Source organism: Nipponia nippon, unplaced genomic scaffold (assembly GCF_047370975.1).
Source record: "Nipponia nippon isolate SJK-2023a ecotype South Korea unplaced genomic scaffold, ASM4737097v1 scaffold_9, whole genome shotgun sequence".
Taxonomy (NCBI): Eukaryota; Metazoa; Chordata; class Aves; order Pelecaniformes; family Threskiornithidae; genus Nipponia; species Nipponia nippon.
The window spans coordinates 33325416-33347922 of NW_028262413.1; the positions used below are offsets into that span (position 1 = coordinate 33325416).

Below are 22507 nucleotides of genomic sequence, written 5' to 3' on the forward strand. Positions count from 1 at the left end.
ATTTCATGTAATTTAATTGTGTATATTATCGCTTATTTACTTTAGAATGTCTTGTTTCATTTGTTACAGTGATCTTGATGTTATTGAAACAGCTTTTTTATTTCACTAAAAAGATGCTGTGTATCTGCGACAGAATTCATGGGCACTTGTGCTTCCTTTAGTTAATAATGGCAGCTCTGGTTTGTTTAGCACCTCTGAGCAAGAATTCCAGTCTGACTTTTCTCAATTCTTACTCAGAAAAATAATACTTCCTGAAGAGTTCTAGTCTGTTTGACAACCTGCCAAGCCTCTGTGTTAACACTTGCATAGCCTTCCATTTGAAATTTTAGTTCAAAAACTGTGAGCTGATGACACTGAGATCTGTTCCTGTAGTGTCTGATGTAGTGGAAGGTTAAAAAAGCAGTGGCAACTAAAGGCAGATGCTTTTCATTTGTCAATATACTATTAACTGGAAAAAGTTTGTGGTGGTTTTTTTTTTTTGCTGTTCATTTGCTAAAAATATAACTAGCATGTTAACATACCTTTTTTAAGTCTGAAGTTTCGCTGCCGCTTGCAAATCTGACTTTTACTGTTTATTCATCACACTGTACATACGCAATTCAATTTGAGTAACATTTTCCAAAGCTCTGAAGTCACCTTGAAAATCAGGTTTTCAATGTGTTAGCATTTCTGCGTCCTCTTGGAAAAGGTAAATGATCAGGTTTTTTTTCACATTTGTGTTCTACCAGAAACGAAAGAATAATGCTGTAACAAGTGAATTTTTTCTCAAAAAAGAAAAGCAGGGTTTTGAATACAATTTTAACTACAGTGCTATCTTATTGTAGCAATGAATCGAATGAGTATCACAAACAGGTATCTGAATAGTTGATAGAATTAAGTGTTTAAAAAAAAAAAAAAGGCAAATGCCAAAATACTGTTATCTGGCATGGTGGCAATGCAGATACTAGGTTATGTAGTGATTTATTTCCATTATTTGCCATCAGCATTTGATTAAAAAGGCCTGTTGAGTTCATATGGCACAATGTCTTCTATGTAAAAGTATAGGCCTTGCAGTTGTTGCTATTTAAGATTAGCTATTGTGTAGTGCATAGATCTTTGAACTGTAGATACTTTCGTTTTTGACAGATATCGAGCCATGTTAAAGCAATTGACACAATTTACCAGTCAACAGATTTCTCAGGAATCCGTAACATCAGCTTCATGGTGAAACGAATAAGAGTAAGTTGTATTGGAAATACTTGTAGCTTCACTGATATTGCTTGGAGGCTGTATTTTTCAAAAGTCCTGTTGCTGTTCACTTGTAACCATTTATTATTAGTAATTTCATAACACTAGTCTCTCTGTAGTAAATGGTTCCCTAACCCATTTATTTCGTTTGGGTTTAGTGTTTATTGTTAAAAGCATGCTACTTCTGTTATTAAGCTGTGGTCAATTTTTATAGGAATCAACTTCTTATGTTTCAGCAGTGTTGACTGTGTGGCAAATAGACTGTATTGCTGTCCAAAAACTTTAATACTAAAATAGATAATGGTTATCCAGGTTGAAAGTTCCTTCTAAAAGTGATGATTTAAGAGGATAAATATAAACTTTCGGGTGCTGATGGAAAGGGAAAAAAAAAAAAAAGAAATAAGAGTGGGGATTTACTACACAAATGCAATTCTTTATTTATTGTAGAACTTGGTTTTCCAGATATTGGGGTGGTAATTTGTCAAGGCCTATAAATATTTCACAATATCTTTAACTATTTAATGTAACAAGGTATTGACAACAGTAAGCCTCTTAGCTGGTATTTACAAGTCAAGTGAAAATGAATCATGTCTTACAGTTTGTTTCAATTTACTTTTAGATTAACACAACTGTAGATGAGAAGGACTCTTCCAATCCCTTCAGATTTCCTAATATTGGTGTGGAAAAGTTTCTGGAACTGAACTCTGAACAGAATCATGATGATTATTGCTTGGCCTATGTGTTTACAGACCGTGACTTTGATGATGGAGTCCTTGGTCTGGCTTGGGTTGGAGCTCCTTCAGGTAATTATATCCAAACCTTCAGCACTATGAGATGAAGTATTGTAGGTAGGTACAGAGAAGAAAGGTAGAAACTATGTCATTTGTATTGACAGCAAATAGACAAAAATCTCATAACCCAACTTTTCACAATTTTAGTTGGGTGTGGTTTGATTTTTTTTTTAAATATAAACAGCATATCGTGTCACTTCAATTAGTCTGTGTCTTTCTGATGAGCAAAACCTGAACAATAAAAGCATATTTCTTTTGTTAGACAAAGGTGGTATTACTTGGATAGCTTTTTATTTATGATGGGTATGGGTGACCAGTAAAGCAACAGAAGAAACAAGTATTTCTGCTATACATAAACAGAACTTACAACTATGCAGTTTGAATTTTGTAGTAGAACTACACTCCAGAACCCTTAGGTTTTCTAGATAGTATTGGAAGCAATTTTTTTTTTTTTTTTAGTAAAGTAAAATCGGTGAGATCTTGTTCTGGGAGATACCTGAATAATTACTGTGTGACTCCTCTTCTTGAATTGCTTCTATAGTTTCAACATAGTTGTGTATTTTGGGTCTGAAGTATGTCTCTTGATGTAAAAAAAATCAGACAATGGTCTTTGTGTTCAGCATGTCAAAATGTTTGTCCTGGATGTATTAGTTTTATAGGATGTATTAGTATTATAAAATTATATATTTGAAAGTTGTTAGTCTTTAAATTTGAGTAAATACAAGTTCTTTAATTATAGCTCAGCACAATTTCCAAATTGTGGAAACTTTCACAGAAATCAAAATCAGAAGTTCAGAAGGAACAGCCTTCCTTTGTTTCTTCCCTCAAGTGATTTCTATATAATAAAGATTTAGGCTGAAGAACAACAGGTTCTATGAGACTTTGCAAGAGACTGGATACTTTTATGAGAACATTTTCAAGAGCTTTAACAGAATTTGGGTAATTTTGGAAGAAACATTAAACCATTCATGAGATGTAGCTATACATTATAACCTCACTTTGTTTACTGCTGTACTTTCCTCTGAAGCACACGTTGGTTGTAGAGTACTGGAGCTATGTGGAACACTGTTGTGCTATGGCAGTCCCTCAGTCTTTGATTTTAGGAGATTAAAATGCTCAAATAAGTATTATAGAGTATTCAGAGGAGTAACAGATCAGTGGACCCATGAGTGTAGTATGGTAGAGGGACCTGTGTGGACTAACCTTAGTGACTGTGGAAGAACCATAGGAGAAATAATACACAGGTGGCCTATGTAAATAAGAAACTGGGTCTGTGATGACTGGTCTAGTGTATAGACTGAGCAAGCACACGATGAATTGGAATGTGCATTCCATAAACACTGCTTCCAAAACTAAATGTAATTGAGAAAAATTAAGTTGCTTTGAGAGATTTTCATCCTTAACGCACATTCTGACATAATGGGATGTTTCACTAAAATGAAATTTTACTTCAGAAAGCAAGGAAACTTCTTTAGCGTTTTTTTTAGACACCATTTATGTTAGCCGTAGAATAACTGAATTTTAGAACATTGATAATGACTCAGTACAAGCTCAAGTTATGGAAAAATTTGGTGAAATTAAAGTCACAATTTAGAGACTTTTCCAAACAGGAAGTGTGATGCATTTGATTGTTGACCTTCTAAATATGGGTCTGATTAACCCACACATCAAAAGCATTTTCAGCTTTAGTTTGTACAGTGGAAAAATGAGTCACCTTTGCTGACAAGAATATATAGCTAATCTTGGGCATTTTTATATAAATGCTCTTGCCATGAGAGGATCTCCTGTGATATTACTGCACGTTTTTTTTACTTGGTGAAATCCAAATGGGATGTAGATTGAGGCTACCTGTATTGGACATTGCACCCTGCTGGTCTTATACTACAGATATGATGAAATCAGGGCTTGCCTGTGCAGTGAAAGCCCAAAATAGCTCTTACTTAATAGCTATCTTAAAACAGCTAACTTTTTGTGTGAATGTATCCATTCAGTGCTGAGGGCATTAGTGTGGATAAATCTAATCTACTTTCAAAGTTCAGTTAATATTAATTACGCAGAAGAGCTCTTAGTCCATAAGCGTCCACTGAGGAAGCGAGCTGTTTCTTGTTCTAAATGTCACTAGAAAAGTAACACAGTAATTCTTTTCTTAAATGACTAACTGTTGTGCTTTTGTCTAAATGCAGGGAGCTCTGGTGGAATATGTGAAAAGAGCAAACTGTATTCTGATGGTAAGAAGAAGTCTTTGAACACTGGAATCATCACTGTTCAGAACTATGGCTCTCATGTTCCTCCCAAGGTTTCTCACATTACTTTTGCTCATGAGGTTGGGCATAACTTTGGTTCACCTGTGAGTATTACTATTTGTCTGTTAACTCGCTTTCAACCATTTTGAAGCACTTGATTTGCGAATGGAGTTTTTACTTATAAACAAGAAAAATATGATCATGCCTGCATATGTGCATATATGCTGTATACAAACAAAACAGATCGCTGAACTAAGCCTCTTTTATGAGTATTTGACAACACTGGTGCAACAGTGGATTTTGTGAATTGCTTATTTCTACTAGTTCAGTCTCTTATAAAGGGACTATATTATTATTACCTAAAAACTTCCCTGTTTTTTATTGAAGATTAGGGTCACACACATCTTTTAAATGTATTTTAGTTTATCCTAGAGAGGAGGAAGAATCAATGCAAAATTGATTGATGACACTTTATTCAACGAGTGAAGATAGAACTGGCTCTTTTTTATGTTCAATTATTTATACTTAGAAGTTTATGGAAGAAAACTGTGGAGAGGATTGAGATACCAAGAACAATATTTTAGAGCAAAATTGTCTTCCAGTCATTTAGGGACATGATTTGTTTGTGGCAAGCTGAAAGCATGAGGCTTTTGGTTTTGCTGGAGATGAGAACCAAGTTTTCTGGTTTGGGTTTTTTATTTTTAAACTTAAGTATATAGGCTTTCTACTCTTGGAAGTAAAATGAAATCAAGATATGACGGGAATGATGAGTTCTTCCAAAACAGATGTTCATATGTGAATGCTTTCTTCATGTGCCTTGAAAATCCCCAATACCACTGCTCTGAGAGGGAACAAGCCTTCCAAGTGTAACTGAAAATATGACCACATGAAACTGAAAAACCAGTCCCACTGAGTGAAACATCTTTTGGATCAGCCTGGAAGATAGTTCTTTTAATTTTACTCTAAGTTACGTTTGATCCAGGGAAATATGTGAAAGTACATGTTTGGTTCTACCAAACTATAATAAATGATGTAGTTCTCTCAACTGTGTTGAAAATTTTAAAATTTACCTACTTCTTTTGGAGACATAGGTTGTATTTCTGGAAAGTTGGATGCATGAGAACAGCAGAGTTTCTCTTACACTTAGCATCTTAATATGTTGTCAGTCTGCTAATTGCTAGTATGCCAGCCTGTAATGCATTTCATTCATCATGCTGGATATTGTATACATCTAGTCACTGGCTGACAGAAACAGACTTCTGCTCTATTCTGAAGATCTCTCTGCACCGCCCTCAAAACAAGCAAAAAGAATGGACTGCTGTTTCAGTTAACTCCTCCTACTTTTATTCCACAGAATACTTATTACCCTTTTGTGATCATAAAGCTACTCTTTTTAGGAGATAGCAACTTCTTCGAGTCAGTATTCATCCCAGGACATGCACTTGAGGTATACATTACCAAGAATGCAAATAAGCTAAAACTTAAGAAATGAGACACTTGCTACTGTTGTCTGGGTTAAAAAAAAAAAAACAAAAACACACCACCAAAAAAAAGAAAAACAAAACAACCCTTCTTCTGTATACTCTTTGTGTTCCAAGAAACCTTAGAGTATAAGATGGTGTTTTGTTTTTATGAACCTTTTATTCTCACTGTGTTAAGGTTACCAAATCAGATTACTTTTGCACATGTATAAAAAGATGGCAAGAAATGAGAGAAGCTGCCTTGACGGAAATATTTTTAAAACTATTTGTTTTGCAGCATGATTCTGGAATGGAGTGCACTCCAGGAGAGTCCAAGAACTTGGGACAGAAAGAAAATGGCAATTACATCATGTATGCAAGAGCTACATCTGGGGACAAACTTAACAATAACAAGTTCTCTATCTGTAGCATTCGAAATATCAGCCAAGTTCTTGAGAAAAAGAGAAATAATTGTTTTGTTGGTATGTATTTAGTCATCCTGAAAGCAGAATGACTAAGCTATTACTATTATGGTTAATTAGAAATTTATTTTATTAATTTTTATTTTACTTTTTTATTTATCTTTTTTTGTTTGTTTGTTTACTGAAATATTCTGTAAAGAAAGAATTGAATTTGACATCTGGAGTATGGTGTCAGGTTCTGGGCTCCCCAGTACAGGAAAGACAGGGATGTACTAGAGTGAGCCCAGCAAAGGGCCACAAAGATTATTAAGGGATTGGAGCATCTGATGTATGAGAAGAGGCTGCAAGAGCTGAGACTGTTTAGTCTAGAGGAGAGAGGGCTGGGGAGGGAGGAGGGTCTTGTCTGTCTTTATAAATGCCTGGTGGGAGGGAGTAAAGAAAGCAGGGCGAGACTGTTTTCAGTCATGCCCACTGAAAGGACAAGAGGTAGGAAGCACGAATTAAAATATGGGAAATTCTGTTTAAGCATTAAAAATAAGGATTTTGCAGGAATTTTCTTTCTGGAGTCTGTGATGTGCGAGTTCTCACAAATATTGTGAGATTCTGCAGTGAGTAGGTTTGGGTTTTGGAGTAGTAGTAGTTTACCCCGGTACCATCAGCTTTCGCCATAAGGTCCTCAGGCTGTTAAAGGAGGAGGAGTGCAAGAAAGGATGCTGCTCCACTGGAGGCTTAGCAGAAAACTTCCTCTTATCACTGTTGATTTCCTATCTCCCCAAGAAACTCTCACTGTTATCAGCAGAAACCTTTTACTCAGAGGCTTAAAATTCTATGAATTGGAATGACTAAGCTGGGTGGCAAGCAAATAATGCAAGTTGACTTGAGTCCTAGTCTGAAGTCCATCTTGACAAGGCATTTTCAGTCATGAGTAGCTGATTGCTGTTGCAAGTCAACGTTAACATTTATAAGTCTATTTGCATATTCTTTATACTGCTTTGTACATAAATATACTGGCATTTTTCAGAGTCTGGTCAACCCATCTGTGGTAATGGACTGGTTGAACAAGGAGAACAGTGTGATTGTGGATACAGTGACCAGTGTAAAGATGAATGCTGTTATGATGCAAACCAATCAGAAGATAAAAAATGCAAGTTAAAACCAGACAAATACTGCAGGTATTGTGCATGTCTGTTACATACACTTTTTGATTTTGGGGATTTATTGGTACCTGTAATTGGTATTTTACTATCTGAATCTGTTTGTGTGCATTATTCTGAAAGTATTTATTTTCTTTAAAATGCCTTATACAGTGAGTGAGAAGTTCATAAGCACAATTATGCTATGCAGCTCTTGGTGCTAATTGTAGCTTGCTTTCCCTTAATGACTGTTCTAGCTTTTGAAAAAAAAAAATACAGCACTGGATCGTATCAATGCTGACATATCACAATACTCAGTGCAGAAAAATATGTTGAAATTCTGTTATCTTTATCAGAAATGTGTTGTGCAGTAGTCTTGCAAAACCTGTATGGTTCAGAAAAACATGATCAGGATGCTGTTTTTACAATAGGTACAGGAAAGTATTAATTGCCCGAAGGGTAATGGAGGCTATTATGAAATTGGTTCCTATCCTAGTGCCATTTCTATAGCATTGCCTAACTGGAAGATGACTGAAGGGTATAGTTGATTGGTATTTTTTTAATAAATGCTTGTTTTATAAATTAAATTACACTATGTTTTTAAGTCACCTTGTATCTTGGCATTGTTGTGTACACAGTGATTTGTAAGAGGAACTTTTAAAGATCATAAGACTTACAGTGAAGTAAGTCAACTTCTATCTTTTAGTTCCGTTACTTAAGATACATGTTAAATTTTTAGCTCATCTGAAAACTTAAGTGGATTTTTTTCACATTAAAGGTGTGAGCTTTTTTCCTCTCTAGAGACAGACATAAATCTAATGTCTGGTTAGACTTAGCCAAAGATGAAGAGACAACTACTATTATTTTTAAGTCTAAACCAGCTCAATTCTTTGATACAACATACACAGTTTTGTTCTAGTTAAAATTTCCTGACCTAAAAATTATCTTTGTCATCCTGGGAGTGGCAGTAAAAGTAGCATCTACTGTTAAAATGTATTTGACAGTGTAGCAATGGTAGAAGGACCATCTCTTGTCAATTCATAATTGCAATAATTTTGCATGTCTTCCGCCCCCGCCTTTGCAAATTCTTATTATTTCTTCCAAAATAAAGGCCTTACATTGTCTTGTTTTATAATTGGTTTCTGAGATTTTGTTGCACCTACGGTGAGGAGCTGTTTCCTTCTGAGTACACCAGGTGCAACCGCCACCTCCTTTCTTTGCTCTCTTGTGTTCAGCTGACTGTAGTCTAGCTTTATGCTCTGCTGGAACCGTCTTAAGTATTAATTGCTGCATCATTTTTGGTTTAGGATTCCCTTTTTTATAGTTCTATTAAGATTGAAAATTTTGCTGTGCAAAGAGGTTCCCAGAGACATGTAAAGCAAATCCAAGTGGATTGATTGATCCAATGGATCAAATAAATAACATCTTAAAATACATTTTAGGAAAACTATTGTATCTATCCAGCTGCTTTACATGTCTTTTAGTCTATTTCATGTGTGACATGAGTGATTTTTCTTAGCGTGCAATAGTTTTAAAATAGAGAGATCCTGACCTGCAGGTCTGTGCTATCTTCTGGTGTCCACTGAATGCCAATGAGCACACTGTGAATAGTGTCGAGATACAGAATAATTTGAGATGAGAACTCAGAGGCTGAGCTTTAATCAAGTAGTTACATATGTTTTATAACCTTCACTCTGCTGCTGCTTGTAATGGCGTATGTACTGAAACACAGCTTCAGAAAGAGAAATGATTGTTTCCTGCTGTTTCACCAGATATATGGGTGTAATATACTGGTGTACATAGCATACGGGGCTCAGGTGCTTTGACGTCTGTGACAGAAAGGAGCTGAAGTGTTTTGAGGGAACCAGTGAAGCTATATGGCTTCTTTGACAAATCTTTCCTTCCCCCAAAATCTGTTTGTATGCTGACTATGATTTCTGATACAAGGTCTGACCTGTCTCCTTCCCTTTTCTTGTTTATTTAAACAATGTAAGTGGTATGGCTGCAGAAAGTAGGAAAAAAAAAATTCTTATGGATGTTAATTGGTGCCAGATAAATCTTGACTGACTTATTACATTGAAACTGATACTATCAAACTAATAAGTTGTTCCTGAATTAATTTTGCTGTCTTGCTAATTGAATGTTTTATATATACAAACTTTGAAATGCTGCTGTTTTCTATATATTTTACTTTAAGATGTGCTTGTACTGTTTTTCTACTGTAATGCAAATAGTTTAATTGGTTACTACAATGACTAAGAAATCTGTACTCAGTGCAGTAACCTTTTGTTACCTTAAGGGATGGAAAAAATTATTTTCAATTCACATTTTATTTAGCACAAATCAGAAATATGTTGAGTGTTTGAGTAGGTTTCAGGATGAATAGTTCTTCTGGAATCGTTCATGCTTTTTCTTTACATCCATGTTTTCTGTTTATTTCTAGCCCTAGTCAAGGCCCCTGCTGTACTGCACAATGTAATTTCAAACTGAAGACTGATAAGTGCCGAAATGATTCTGACTGTGCAAGAGAAGGAATGTGTAATGGTGTCAGTGCTCTCTGTCCAGCATCTGAGCCTAAACCAAACTTCACAGATTGCAACAGGCACACACAAGTTTGCATAAATGGGGTATGTTGGTTTTTTTCTACAATTGTATGCAACTGCAGTTGTTTGTTGCAAGGCACTGTATTATGAAGTGATATGGTTTCAGTATTTAATGGAGAAGAGTGTAAGATTAATCTCTTTTTTTCAATAAAAATGTTTGATTTTTTTTTTTGTTTCAATCAAAATAGCTGTGAAGGTACACCAAATATTAAGAAGCAGGTAACAAATATCAAGCTAGCTTTACTATTTGAGAAAGTTCCATTTAAAGTGTTTTGTAAAAATCAGGAATATGAAAGTGTTTCATTTCCTAGTTTCATCTTTTCATTTTTCTTCAGTCTTGGTCAAGTAATTTTGTTGCCTTAGAAAACTAGATATCCTATCAATACAAGTTGAATTTGGTTTAATGAAAATATATAGTTCCTTCACCCATGTGCATGTAACACAGATGTGAAAGCATATAGCATTACTGTGAACTGCCATTAGTTTCCTGGGTTAAAGAGTCCATGGCAGTTGCTATGAAATATTGATGGAAAGTCTCTTAGAAATTGATCTATGTTTACTTGGAAGCAGAAACAAGCAACAGTAATCCTCTTAAAGAGCTGTAACTGGTGTTGCTGTAATTCTGTTTTCCACAGTCCATGTTTTTAATCAAATGATACTGCTTTGTAATAATTTTTCAGCTAATTTAGAGTCATCTTAAAGACAGAGGAATTGTCTTTATATAGTTACTGGATTTTGAAACAAGATTATAAATACACTGATTTTTTTTTATTTGAATTTGAAGGGTCCTCCCACAGTGGAATTACATACAGAATCTTTCCTGCATTAATTTCTGTTATTCTTTTCTGAGACATGCTTTTTTTGAAGCCGTGCTTTTGATTTATTTTCCTAACCATGGTTTTAAGTAATCGCGTTTCAGTGTGAATTGCAGTGCTGTGAGTGTTTTGCACGGTACTCTGAGGCCCTAAAAGAAGATACAGTGTTAAAAAATAAAATAGGGTAAATCACCTTTAAAAAAATTATCAAATAAGCCTAAACACTGCAATTGAATCATTGTAGTAAATTTTTTGTTTTATAAACTTTAGAAGAAATTCAAGCTATTGTTTTTATTGATAAGCATCTTTAGACCTACGATTATGCTTTCAGCTATTAAAAATTAATATCTTTCCTAATGTCAGTGTGCTTAAGTGAAATTGATTTTTGTGTTCTCATGCTTTTGTCTCAAACAGCAATGTGCTGGCTCTATCTGTGAGAAGTATGGCTTGGAGGAATGTACATGTGCTAGTTCAGATGGCAAGGATGATAGAGAATTGTGTCATGTCTGCTGCATGAGAAAAAGTAAGATTTGTCCGAATTGTAAGCATAAATATAGCAGTAGATATCTGAGGAATCTTCTCACGGTGTTTATATTTTGGTTTTTGTTAACTTGAGAGCGTACTGCAATTTTGTTCATACTTAGTTTCCGATAGACATTGCATTGTATTTTGTAGGAAATAAACAATATATTTTGTTTTTTTACAGATTAATAGAAACTTGAAATTTTTCAAAAGCATTTTGAACAATTGAACACCAAAGTATTCATGCACGTGTGTTTTAATATAGTAACGGTTCAATTAATCTTATTTGTATTTACTTTTCAGTGGACCCAGCTACTTGTGCAAGTACAGGCTCTAACCAGTGGGAGAAATACTTTGGTCGTAAAACTATTACTTTGCAACCTGGATCTCCTTGTAATGATTTCAAAGGCTACTGTGATGTGTTTATGAGGTGTCGGCTAGTAGATGCTGATGGCCCTCTAGCTAGATTAAAGAAAGCAATTTTTAATCCGGAGCTGTATGAAAATATTGCAGAGTGGGTTGTGGTAAGTATTTTTTTTAATCTTACCAGTCTAATGTAAAATATTCTTGTTAAACAATATTCACAGTTGGTAGGTGTTGCTGTATATATACACTACTTCAGCATTCTTCAAAGTATAATCAGTCTTTGTTTTTACTAGTTCATTTATAAGCACCTTGAGTGCAGCAAATAATTTTGACAGATTGAAGGGAATGGAAACAAATAAACAAGTAAATATTTTGTGTTAATACCTCTAGTCACTTCACTGTTTTTTTGTTAATATTCACATTTTTAATTTACTGGGTTTTCCCATTTTAACTCTATATTTGAATGCTCTCATTTCTTTTAAGGAGCCGAATATATTGATCTCTAGCATTTCTTATTTTTATTGCGCTAGATGACACTTTCCTAATAATAGACTGGGAGGAGAGCTACAATGAAACACCATTATACAGCTGCATAGTCAATTTTGTGTAAGCTGTTGATTGTTTTAGGCTTATATAGCTCTGTTGTAGTGTATCTTATGTGAAATACTGTTCTGATAATAGAATGAATTTGAAGTATTTGGGGTTTTTTTGTGTAAGAACTTCAGGGATGTTTTTCTTTGAAGTGTTATGGTCTTTTAAGTGATGTTTCAGAACAGCGTTTTGATGACTTCTTTTAAAAGGCAAAGGAAAGCCATATTCAATGACCCCTCTCTCTCGTGCATGTGTGCCAGCCCCCCCCAAATAATTTTTTTGTTTTTAGGCTTATTGGTGGGCAGTGTTGCTTATGGGAATTGCCTTGATCATGTTAATGGCTGGTTTCATTAAGATATGCAGTGTTCATACTCCAAGCAGTAATCCAAAGTTGCCTCCTCATAAACCACTTCCAGGTGAGTACACGAGGTAATTAAATTTATAGAGAAATGTTTTCTCCTGAACTATTTTGTTCTAAAGGGAAATTTCAGGTGTCCGAACCTACAGTTCTTATTCTGGCACTGTGAAACTACAAATGCAATTCATACCAGTGAAACAATTCATAAAACTGTAACTCTTGCTTTATTTTCCTGTAACATAATATGCATATCAAAAGAAAGCTTTTGAAGTCAGAGTTACTTTTTTTCCTATTCCATGCTACATTTTGTAAGAATCAGCCTGTTTAAGGAACTACTGTTGAGATAAAATGTATTGTGTAAATACTCCAGGCAGTTAATCATCTGTTTAAAACCTTGCAGGTCTAAATCTGAAGCCTTTCAGAAAAATGGTTATATTTAATTTGCATGGCCAGGGCAACTTTTCTGGAAGTAATTTCTTTTTCTAAATTCATTTTAATAATGTGTACCTTTCTTTGAAACAGGCACTTTAAAAAGGAGGAGACCACCACAAACCACTCAGCCACCACAGCGGCAAAGGCCCCGAGAGAGTTATCAGATGGGACATATGAGACGTTGACTGCAGCTTTTTGCCTTGGTTCTTCCTAGTGCCTACAATGGGAAAACTCACTCCAAAGAAAACCTAATAAGTCATTGTCCCCAGTCTAACTTTCAAAAATTGAAGAGCTAAAAAAAAAAAGCATGATATGCCCTCAAAACAACTGGAAATGGTTAATTTTTAATGAGCGAATCTTCCAGCTCAAAAAGAAGAAATGTGTTTTTCTTGCATATTTTTAATTTAGTGGCACAAAGTCCTGGAGTATCGTGATTCTTTCCCCGTTCTGTGCTCTTCATTGCTGCATTTTCTTCACTTGCAGGCAAATATGGCTGTAGTAAAACTTCTACTGAAGAATTGAAAAAAATATATTTTTTTTCAACTGCCAGACAAGGCTAGGAAGCTAGACCACCTCAGCATTGGAGACGTTACTTGTCAATGTATATACATTGTTATATGCAGACATGTATTTCTAACGTACACCCGTACTTGTGTGCAATTGTAAACAAGAGAATTGCAATATGGATGTTTCTTTGTATTATAAAACTTTTCCGCTATTAATGAAGAAATTACTGTTTAATTGACATACTCAGGATAACAGAGGATGATGGTGTGTAATGGTCAAGGATCCTGTGATGCTTTACACAGCAATTTTGAATCAAATCAAACTTTTTTTTTACCATGATCAAAGTTGTTTCACACACTCATTTCATCTTTATCAAACAGCTGCTAAGACATAGCATACAAGATTGAATGGTCTTTTAGAGATAAAACAGGTGTTCTGCAAACTTTGCAAATGCCGGAATGTTTCGAAAATGTTTTATCTGTTAATAATTTCTTGTAGCTCAGCATAAATATTTTTAATTTGTCTGATTATTCAGTTAAATAATGAATAGTTAGATTAAATATTTCCGTGCTTTATTAGAAAATTCTGCCTGTTATTCAACTTGTTTTAAAATCTGCAACCAGTTTATTTGGGCTGTTCAGATAATCTTACAGTATGATAATTCAGTTCGCGTTCTGAGGGATGTGGGAAAAAAAAAAAAGCTGTAGTGTTTTTATTTTCTTTTTTAATTTATCAGGTATTTGGATAACTTTTCAGCATGATACTGTTGATTGATAACCACTAAAGTAGAGTGATTTGCCCAGCTACTGTGGCAGAGTTAAAATTGTAGTGTCTACCAATTTTCCCTCATTTTATACCAGTAGTGAAGTTCAGCAGCACATTGTCCCATTCCAAAGTTTTTATTACGAATGTAAATAATTGGCATTTTTGAAAGAGGAAACAAAAGATGTCTTAAGGTGCTTACTGCTATGCAGGAGATGAAAGGGGGCATTACAAAATGTTTAAGCTTGTGATATATTTATTGCTTGTTTTCCAAAAGCACCAAGCTAATTAGAGATGCAAATGGCTATAATTTTCCTGGCTTTGCTTAGGAGAAAATGTACTAAGGGTTGGACAGGCTTCCTTTGTTTTTTGTTTTTGTTTTAAGAGTATAAGGTTTACACAATCATTCTCATAATGTGACGCAAGCCAGCAAGGCCAAAAATGTTACAGAATATAATGGGATCTCTTCCTTGTAAACTTGTACAGTATGTGGTAACTTTTTCAAAATACAGCTTTTTGTACATGGTTTAGAGACAAATTTTGTACATGAAACCCCAAGTCTAATAGACTATATAAATAATTCTAAATGATCTTAACTAGTTAGAAGTGTATGTAGTTGCTTTTAAGTCATTTTAAATACATTTGTTTTAAGACTGTGCAAAGATTGGAAGTGGGTTTGCATTTCTAAAATGGTGACTTTTATTCAGCAAGGGTTCTTAGTAACTTCTTGAGTGTGGTAGACTTTGGAACATGTAAATTTTTTGCCTGTAATGTTATCCTGTGGTAGGGTTTTGGCAGACAAATGCTGCCCTATTTTATTTTGAGTCTAAGTTAAATGTTTTCTGAAAACAGAAATGTGCACTGAACTCTCCACTGCAAGTCAAGATGTGGTAAAACCGAAAGAAAGTTCAAGACAATGAAATGGAATACTACTGTCGATTTCATGTCCACTGTGTTTTATACAGTATCTTTTTTGTTCACTTTGGAAATTTTTACTAAAAATGCAAAAAATAAAGTATTGTGCAAAGATATGTAAGGTTTTTTGAAACTTGAAATGCATTAATAAATAGACTTGATGATGAAATCATCTTCTGAAGATCCATTTACTTTTTGAACCCTGGAAGCAAAAAGGGAATATACAGATTCTACTTCTGCTTAATTTTTGGCTCTTGCTGGGAAGGGGCTGTCATGCCAAAAAGTAATTGTCTTATCTTTACACTAGCAAAGTGCATCTCCCAATTTTAACATCATACGGTTAAAAGTAAGAGTAAATGTTTCCGTGTAACCTTTTTAAGGAAAAGCTCTAAAATTACCTTTAAAAATTACTTATATGATTACAGGAATAAAGCTTTCTCTGTTCTTATCTTCAAAGTGGAAACTAGTTACTGGTGGGGTATTCAAGCCTGGCACCATAGCTACTGAATGATACCTTCTGAAATAGGTATATTTTTGAAGAGGAATACTGGAATTAAAGTACAGTATTCTAAAGGCACAGCTGATGGATAAGACTTCTAGAAGGAGCACATTTGCTTTTTGCAAGGTGTTTTAAAACTGCTAAGCTGGGTCTCTGTTTTTGTGTGTGTTGTGTAGTTGATTTAAGTGATAAGACTGCTTTTAAAAGCTAAGTCCTGCCAGCTAGTCTTTCATTCTTAGGGCTGTTTGTTGAGAATGGCCTGCTTAGACATCTGTTTCCCTAACTGAGCAACATACGCTTTGATGTAATCAAAGCATATTCAGAGTTCCTTCCTTGCAGTACTTTTTTTTTTTTTTTTGCCCCATGACTTTTTTTTTTATAGAAGTGCTTCCCCTTGTAACTAAATAGCATTGTCAGGGCAAAAGGTATTAAAAGAAAATGAGTTGGAGCAGAGCTCTTCTGCAAATCAGTATCATAGGTGCCTAATAGATTTGGTGGTGGTTGCATTTAGATTTCTGCCTAGGAACGTGAACCGGAGAGGTAGAGGTAATGCCTAAGCATCTAAAATACAAATTCTGTGTATATTTTAAAATGTGTTTGGGGGAAAAAATGAGTTCATAAATAGCTGTAATTTTTCTAATATTTGACCTTATAGTCCCTAGTTGTAGCTATTCATTTATTCATCTTGTATTTCTTAATGTTTTAGTCATTAAATGTGTATGTTCACCTCTGGTGTAGAAACATTTATAGTCAGAATGGTGTGAATGCGAGAAGGGCATCAAACTCCTTTTTAAGCTATGAAACTTTATTTATACTGTACAGACTATAAATCATTGATATAGTTTGCCTTTTAATTAATGTTCCAATATGTCTTTCAGGAAAAATACGCGAAGAGGAAGGAAGAAATTTTTACTTCTGAATATTGGAGGCTCATTATTACAGAGAGGTGATTAAAAGGACAGCAGTCATTATGTCGTTCTAAGCTGTGTTGTGCTCTGACAGGAGTGGGCTCCTGATAGCTTCCAAGGTCTCTGTTCAGTTGTTTGGAGTGAGACAGAAATAATTCCACTGAGCACAAAGTAAGGCACCACTGTAGGCACTTGCAGTTGTAGGTATGACTTCAGTGTTATGTTCAAGCATTGTAAGACTTTGAGTATGCTGCAAATGGGGCTTTATTTCATTTTTATGTCAGAAATTAGTGTAATGGCTATCAAAGCACAGGGACAGGATTTATTTGGACATATGATTTGTGAAAAATGACATCAGAATAAGTATCTTCATACCTGCAAGAGTTCAAATACTGAATGTTCTTTTTATTTTCCTATTTGACTTTTTAAAAGTTTTCAAATTGTCTTATCTGAGGATATACTAGTTTGTTTCAGTTGAACTGGAGAATGTTTTTTCCCTAGAAACTTCAGAAATCCTCAAACTGCAGTATCCTCGTTACTTGAATTTCAGCACACTGTAGACATCTCTGACATTTTTTTTCCACCTGCTTTTCCTGAGCTAATGCTTTCAAGCTTGTTTCTCCTGAAGTTTAGATCCCTTTATCGGCCTTCTTACCAAGCAAGTGATAGTAATGTGAAAGAAATGCCAATTTTAATGTCTAAACTGTTTCTAAGTGCGTTAGGATGTGTACCTACAGGAAAATCATGATTTGAAAGGCTCTGTGAATATGTATATTTTGTGTCATACAAATCTCATTAAAAGCTGTCTTGCCAACTCTCTAGTGCTTTTTTTTCAGGTGTAGCGGAACACTAACATTGTAGTTTCTGCAGTGGAGAAGAAGCACCGTCCAGTTCCTTCTAGCCTTTGTCTCTTGCTCTGTCATCCTTCAATATCTTCTGAAGAAAGCCTTTCTTGAGGAGTTGGGGGTAGGATTTGGTTCAGGAAGCTTACAAAATTCATAGCTTAGAAAGTTGGTGATAACTAAAGTGGTAGGTGCAATTCCAATGTCAGTATTTCAATTCTTCTGTAAATAGACAAATATCTTATGAACAAAACAACCTTAAACATAAGAAGTGGCAGATTTTTAGCTTTTTCCAGAAGCAAAAATTGAATTCTAGAAACAATCTAGGGAGATCCATAATTTGAGTTAGCCACACACACATACTTCTCTCTCCTCTTTCTCTCTCATTTTTCACTGTGCTTTGGAAAACTAAAATGGCCAAATTGTCATTTGTTCCTTGTCTGTCATACTTCAGGATACAGTCCATTTTAACTTCATGCCCCTAAAAACGCTGTCACTGGGTGTCTAGCAATTGAGTCTCTCCAGTGGATCATAGCTACTACAAATGTGTAAAAAAACAAAAACAAACCCAAAACAAACAAACCTGAACAACAAACCAACCATCATGTAAACAAGGTGTGGTGCTTACCTAACTCTTTCAGGGATACTTGTTGCTGAAATTTCCCTCTTCCGTGTGTGCTCCTGATTTGACTTCTGGCTATTGTATTTAACCGATTGATTTTTATATAAACACAGAACGTATTACAGATAATTATGTTAGGAAATTTAAGTATTGGGGATAGCAACCTGAAGCATGGAATTAATCACTTAAATTGCAATTTTTTACATAGAAGGTGGAAATACTTTTCGTGTTTAAAAAACCAATTTTCTTCATTGAGCAAAATCTTTTAAAGCATAACTTCATTTGCAGTGAAGATCTAAAGATTCTTTTATATGGAATTTGTATCTAAACCTATAAGTATTTCTCCTAATCAGGATGCTATCCCAAGTGGCCATTTTAAATATCAGATCAGCTTCTGAAATTTACACCTCAGGAAGGACAACCATTCTCATTTGGAAGGTAATTATGCTTCAGTTCCCATTACATTTAGTCAGCCTTTCTGTATTGAATATTCCTGTTTAAAGGAATGATAGTTACTGAAAACAGCTTTTAAAAGTTAATGTTCTGAATGGCCAGCAAAGATGCCTGCATTCAACATTTGATTGCTGTTCATTGCTTGCAGGACTCTAGCTCTGCTCAGCTTGTTCATTTGTCATGCTTTTTAAATAAATCTCACTTTAATCCTGATAACTTCTGTATATTTTGATTCAAAATTCCCTGCAATATCTTGGTATGGAAAATATGCTTTGCTCCAGGTCTCAGGGCTATCTTGCACATTTTTTTTTTTTTACCATTTAGAGAACATTTACAACAAATTATATTCAGAATACAGAGTTGTAGAAACATAATTTTTAATTAATCTTGTGCTTAGCATTACAAAGTGACAAATGAAATACTCTGACATACATATTGATTTCTATTTTAGTATGCACTAACCATAAAACAAAAACAATCTGAGACAATAATGTTTCTTTATTGTAGTTTATATTCTGACATAGAAAGCAAGGGAATTGTATATGTTTGAATTTATAGTTTGTTTATATGCACTGAAGATTTTTGAGGGTTTTATCATTTTCATTTATTCATGCAGTTTCAAATCATGCTAAAATCTGCTATACAGTGATTTAAAATCTAAAAATCTCAGGCCTTACCTGAACAGGTAAATATTACTTTAATGCAAAATTTAACTGAACTTAGTTGTGCTAGAATTGCATGTAGTATACTAAGCATCATTAAAACAATTAAATTACTAGTAATTTAAATGAGTACTTTAATTAAAATAGTTAAACAGCAAAGCATTTCCCGGTAGGACAAAGTTTAGTACAGCATTTTTAGGTGATATAGTTATTTGGCTTGTCATAGGGTTATGACAGTTAGCTCAAGCATTCTGTATGTTGACATGCGTTTTAGTTTCTGAATGTTATAAAGTAAAAAGTTCAAACTCTTTGTTAACAAAACGTTATCTATTTGGGAATATTTTCTTCTATGAATTACTCAACTTCCCCTTCATTAGGAAATAATTTAGGAAACTGATAGTAGTCACTATTAATGTTTCAAAGTATTTAATTGGAAATGAGGCTTCTTTTTCCCTTAAATCCAACCAAATGAAAATTTTCAAAGGCTTATGGCAATGATTCTTTAAAATAGTAATCTTTTTCTAGTGAGCAGGTGTTTTTTAAAACTTCAAACAATTTAGATTTGACAGTTGCTGTTGATGAAATTGCTCATTGATCACTCTGAGAATAGGCTCGTAGATGAACAACGCACATATTTCAGCTTACTGTTGCATCACAAAATCTAATTTTTTTTTTAATGTGTTTTCTTCACCACCTCTGAAACTATCAGGATATTCAACATAGCTGTGTATTTTTAAAACATTTTACTAGATGTATAGTATTTTGAATATATTTTGGTGAGTAGTTGTTTTTTCTGTTCTTGCTCATTTTCTGTTTTGTCTCCGAAAGCGATCTTCACACCTCACAAATGTTTTCTCTTGGGCTGGATGAAGGTGAACGTTGTCAATGCTTTGAGAACAAAATGTCATTCTAGAAAGAAAACACAGCATGTAAGCATAATGTTACTTTTTAGGGCTACTATCTGTATAAAAGTGTGCTCTCTAGATACACTGAATCTGACTTTCTTTATCCTGTCTTTTACAGGAAGGTATCTCATTGTTTTTATAGGCTTGTGAGGAAAGAGATGTATCGCTGCCAGATAGCAGGTACAGAGTAAAAGGAGTAGGCAACTCCCGTGTACTGAGTGCATGATGCCTCCATCTCTTTCTGGTATCCTGCACAGCATGCTGTTCTCCATAGCATACCCTCACAGTGATTTGGTCTTTGTATTCTCAGTGGCCATTGTCATTGTTTCAACTCTTTGTGTTACTACCAGGATTGCACTATTTGGCCTGCTAGTACTAGTTGGACTAATAGTATTTAGCTGTGAGATTGCTAAAATCAGTTATGTAGGATGCTAACATCAGCAACTACATATGCTACAGAAATGTTTTCCATATTGGGAACTCAAATGTGTTGGTATCTGGTATTTTATTGCTCATAATAGTCTGTTTATTAACTACTTTTTAAGTTTATGCTGTTACGTTGTGTCTAAGTGTTTGTCATTAGATAATCTAACACAGGAAAATTTATCATGTGTATAAAAATCACAAACGTTGTGAGGTGAAGGTACATGGAGATAAAATATTGTCAACAGTTTGTTCAAATGCTTGAGAAAGCACAAAACAACTCAAAACACATCTTGTGTTTACTACCTTTTTTTAATATTGAATTTCCAAAATTGCTAATTCTTTGATCCATGATGTTTCTTCTTTCCAAGAAGACCAAAATCCACACACTCTTTTCTTTGAAGAAAATACTTTTCCTTGGGTGTCCTTTGTTCCTCCTTTTAGAATCACCTAATAATCTTTCATTCCCCTCTCAAGCATTAATACAGTATTTCAACAGTAACATGGCATTTCCATTCCCACGGCAAGCCCAGATTGCACAGAACGTAATCAGTATCCGTTAAAATCTTGACACAAACTCACACTTCTGCTTGCAGCAAAAAAAATTTCTAAGAAATGTTAGGTGCCTGAAGATATGAGCATCATTTTTTGTTAGTATAATAACTACCCACCTCAGTTAACCATTTCCTAGGACTTCTTAAGTAGTACATCAGTAGTAATTGACTTGTGCCAGGTTATTGACACAGCTGTATTGGACAGGAGCTTTCTGGTTAGAAAAATGAGTATACCTGACATAATCCTTTCACAGCCTTCATGCTTTTTTCTCAAGGTATCTGTATTGAAACAGAGCTCTCTAATTTGCAGTGTATACTATGCTTTAATTTGCTTTGGCAGCTAGCTCAGTACTGATTTGGGATCATCACTTTTAAAACAGCAGCAGATGTTATAGAATTTGTTTTTTTTTTTTTTTTTTTATGGCAGGAGCATGTCCCAAGTGCTGGGTTAGGAGAGCAAAATACCTACAAAATACATTTTCAGGGGAACAAAACCCAAGAAAATACGATCCCTCCTCTGCCCCCCAGCACACACAGATTGTCTTATGAAAAAAAATCTCTTTAAATTGTCTAATTTGTCTTTTGTGTCAGTATCGAGGAGATGCAGCTCTGCCAATAAGTATTGTTCCACAGAAAATCTGCAGTAGTTACACCTGGTGCTGGTAAGAAAGAGACTGTAGCAAGGAAAAGTTACCTTCTAAGACTAAGCCACAGTTACAAGGTAAGACATGCTTTTCTCATTAATCTTAATTAAACTGCTCAGTTAAAATTTCTCAAAGGATTAAAGCAGTGGGAATTATTACAAGTTTTGTTATTCTGTCTTCTGGCTGAAATCTCTGTGTGAATAAGCAGTTTCAAAAGTGTTAGCACTGCTGTATGTAGAGAACAAGGCCACTCAGACTTGGTGATCCAGTTTCAAAGCAATCATCAGGGGAAAAAGAAAAAAAGAGAAAACCTACCTGCCAAAAAAAAAACCAAAACAAGCCATCAAACAAAAAAACCCTGAACACAGACTTCAATTTGCATTCATAATTTTTTTTCTATCCAGAAAGCTACTCTCTGATGCTACTTCAGAGATCAGCGGACAAAATTCACATCACTGAATTCAAACTATAGAAAAAAGCACAACCAGAGTGCAAAAACTACTGTCAAATACCAGTGAAAGTGTGGTATGTAGAAGTATAGATAGTCTTTTTGGTTTCCAGGACTGCTCACATTCTGTTTGCCCATTACAAAAATTTCAAAATGTCTGTAGTTGAAACTTTGCTTCCACAGTTTATCACTCTAAGAACCTCTTATACAGCCTGCACAGTGTAGTAATTCGTTATCAACTATCAGCCACTGGACTGGCTCTTAAATGAATGAGACAAAAATAAGGGAATTTTATAATAAAATCCTTAACTTCAATGAATAATCAGATGACTCTGTAGTTCCGCATGTGATCCTTCTAATGAGTACTTTCAAGAATGGTGATGCTCAGTTTCTCTATGAA

General features: G+C 34.7%; 2 protein-coding genes across 5 annotated transcripts in view; one reads left to right on the forward strand and one right to left on the reverse strand.

The window, feature by feature from the left end:
- The window catches only part of ADAM10 (ADAM metallopeptidase domain 10), a 55489-nt gene extending 40170 nt beyond the window's left edge, over positions 1–15319 (forward strand). For all 3 annotated transcript variants that reach the window (XM_087745417.1, XM_087745416.1, XM_087745418.1), the window contains 10 exons: positions 1126–1218; positions 1847–2030; positions 4202–4365; positions 6020–6203; positions 7165–7315; positions 9720–9903; positions 11109–11217; positions 11520–11740; positions 12463–12589; positions 13054–15319. In XM_087745417.1, coding sequence (XP_087601543.1) covers positions 1126–1218; positions 1847–2030; positions 4202–4365; positions 6020–6203; positions 7165–7315; positions 9720–9903; positions 11109–11217; positions 11520–11740; positions 12463–12589; positions 13054–13148 — 1512 coding nt within the window. In that variant the 3' untranslated portion in view covers positions 13149–15319. The remainder of the gene's footprint in view (positions 1–1125; positions 1219–1846; positions 2031–4201; positions 4366–6019; positions 6204–7164; positions 7316–9719; positions 9904–11108; positions 11218–11519; positions 11741–12462; positions 12590–13053) is intronic.
- A 3521-nt stretch (positions 15320–18840) lies between these two features.
- Positions 18841–22507, reverse strand: part of LIPC (lipase C, hepatic type) — a 64967-nt gene continuing 61300 nt past the window's right edge. For both annotated transcript variants that reach the window (XM_087743853.1, XM_009469785.2), the window contains one exon: positions 18841–20042. In XM_087743853.1, coding sequence (XP_087599979.1) covers positions 19937–20042 — 106 coding nt within the window. In that variant the 3' untranslated portion in view covers positions 18841–19936. The remainder of the gene's footprint in view (positions 20043–22507) is intronic.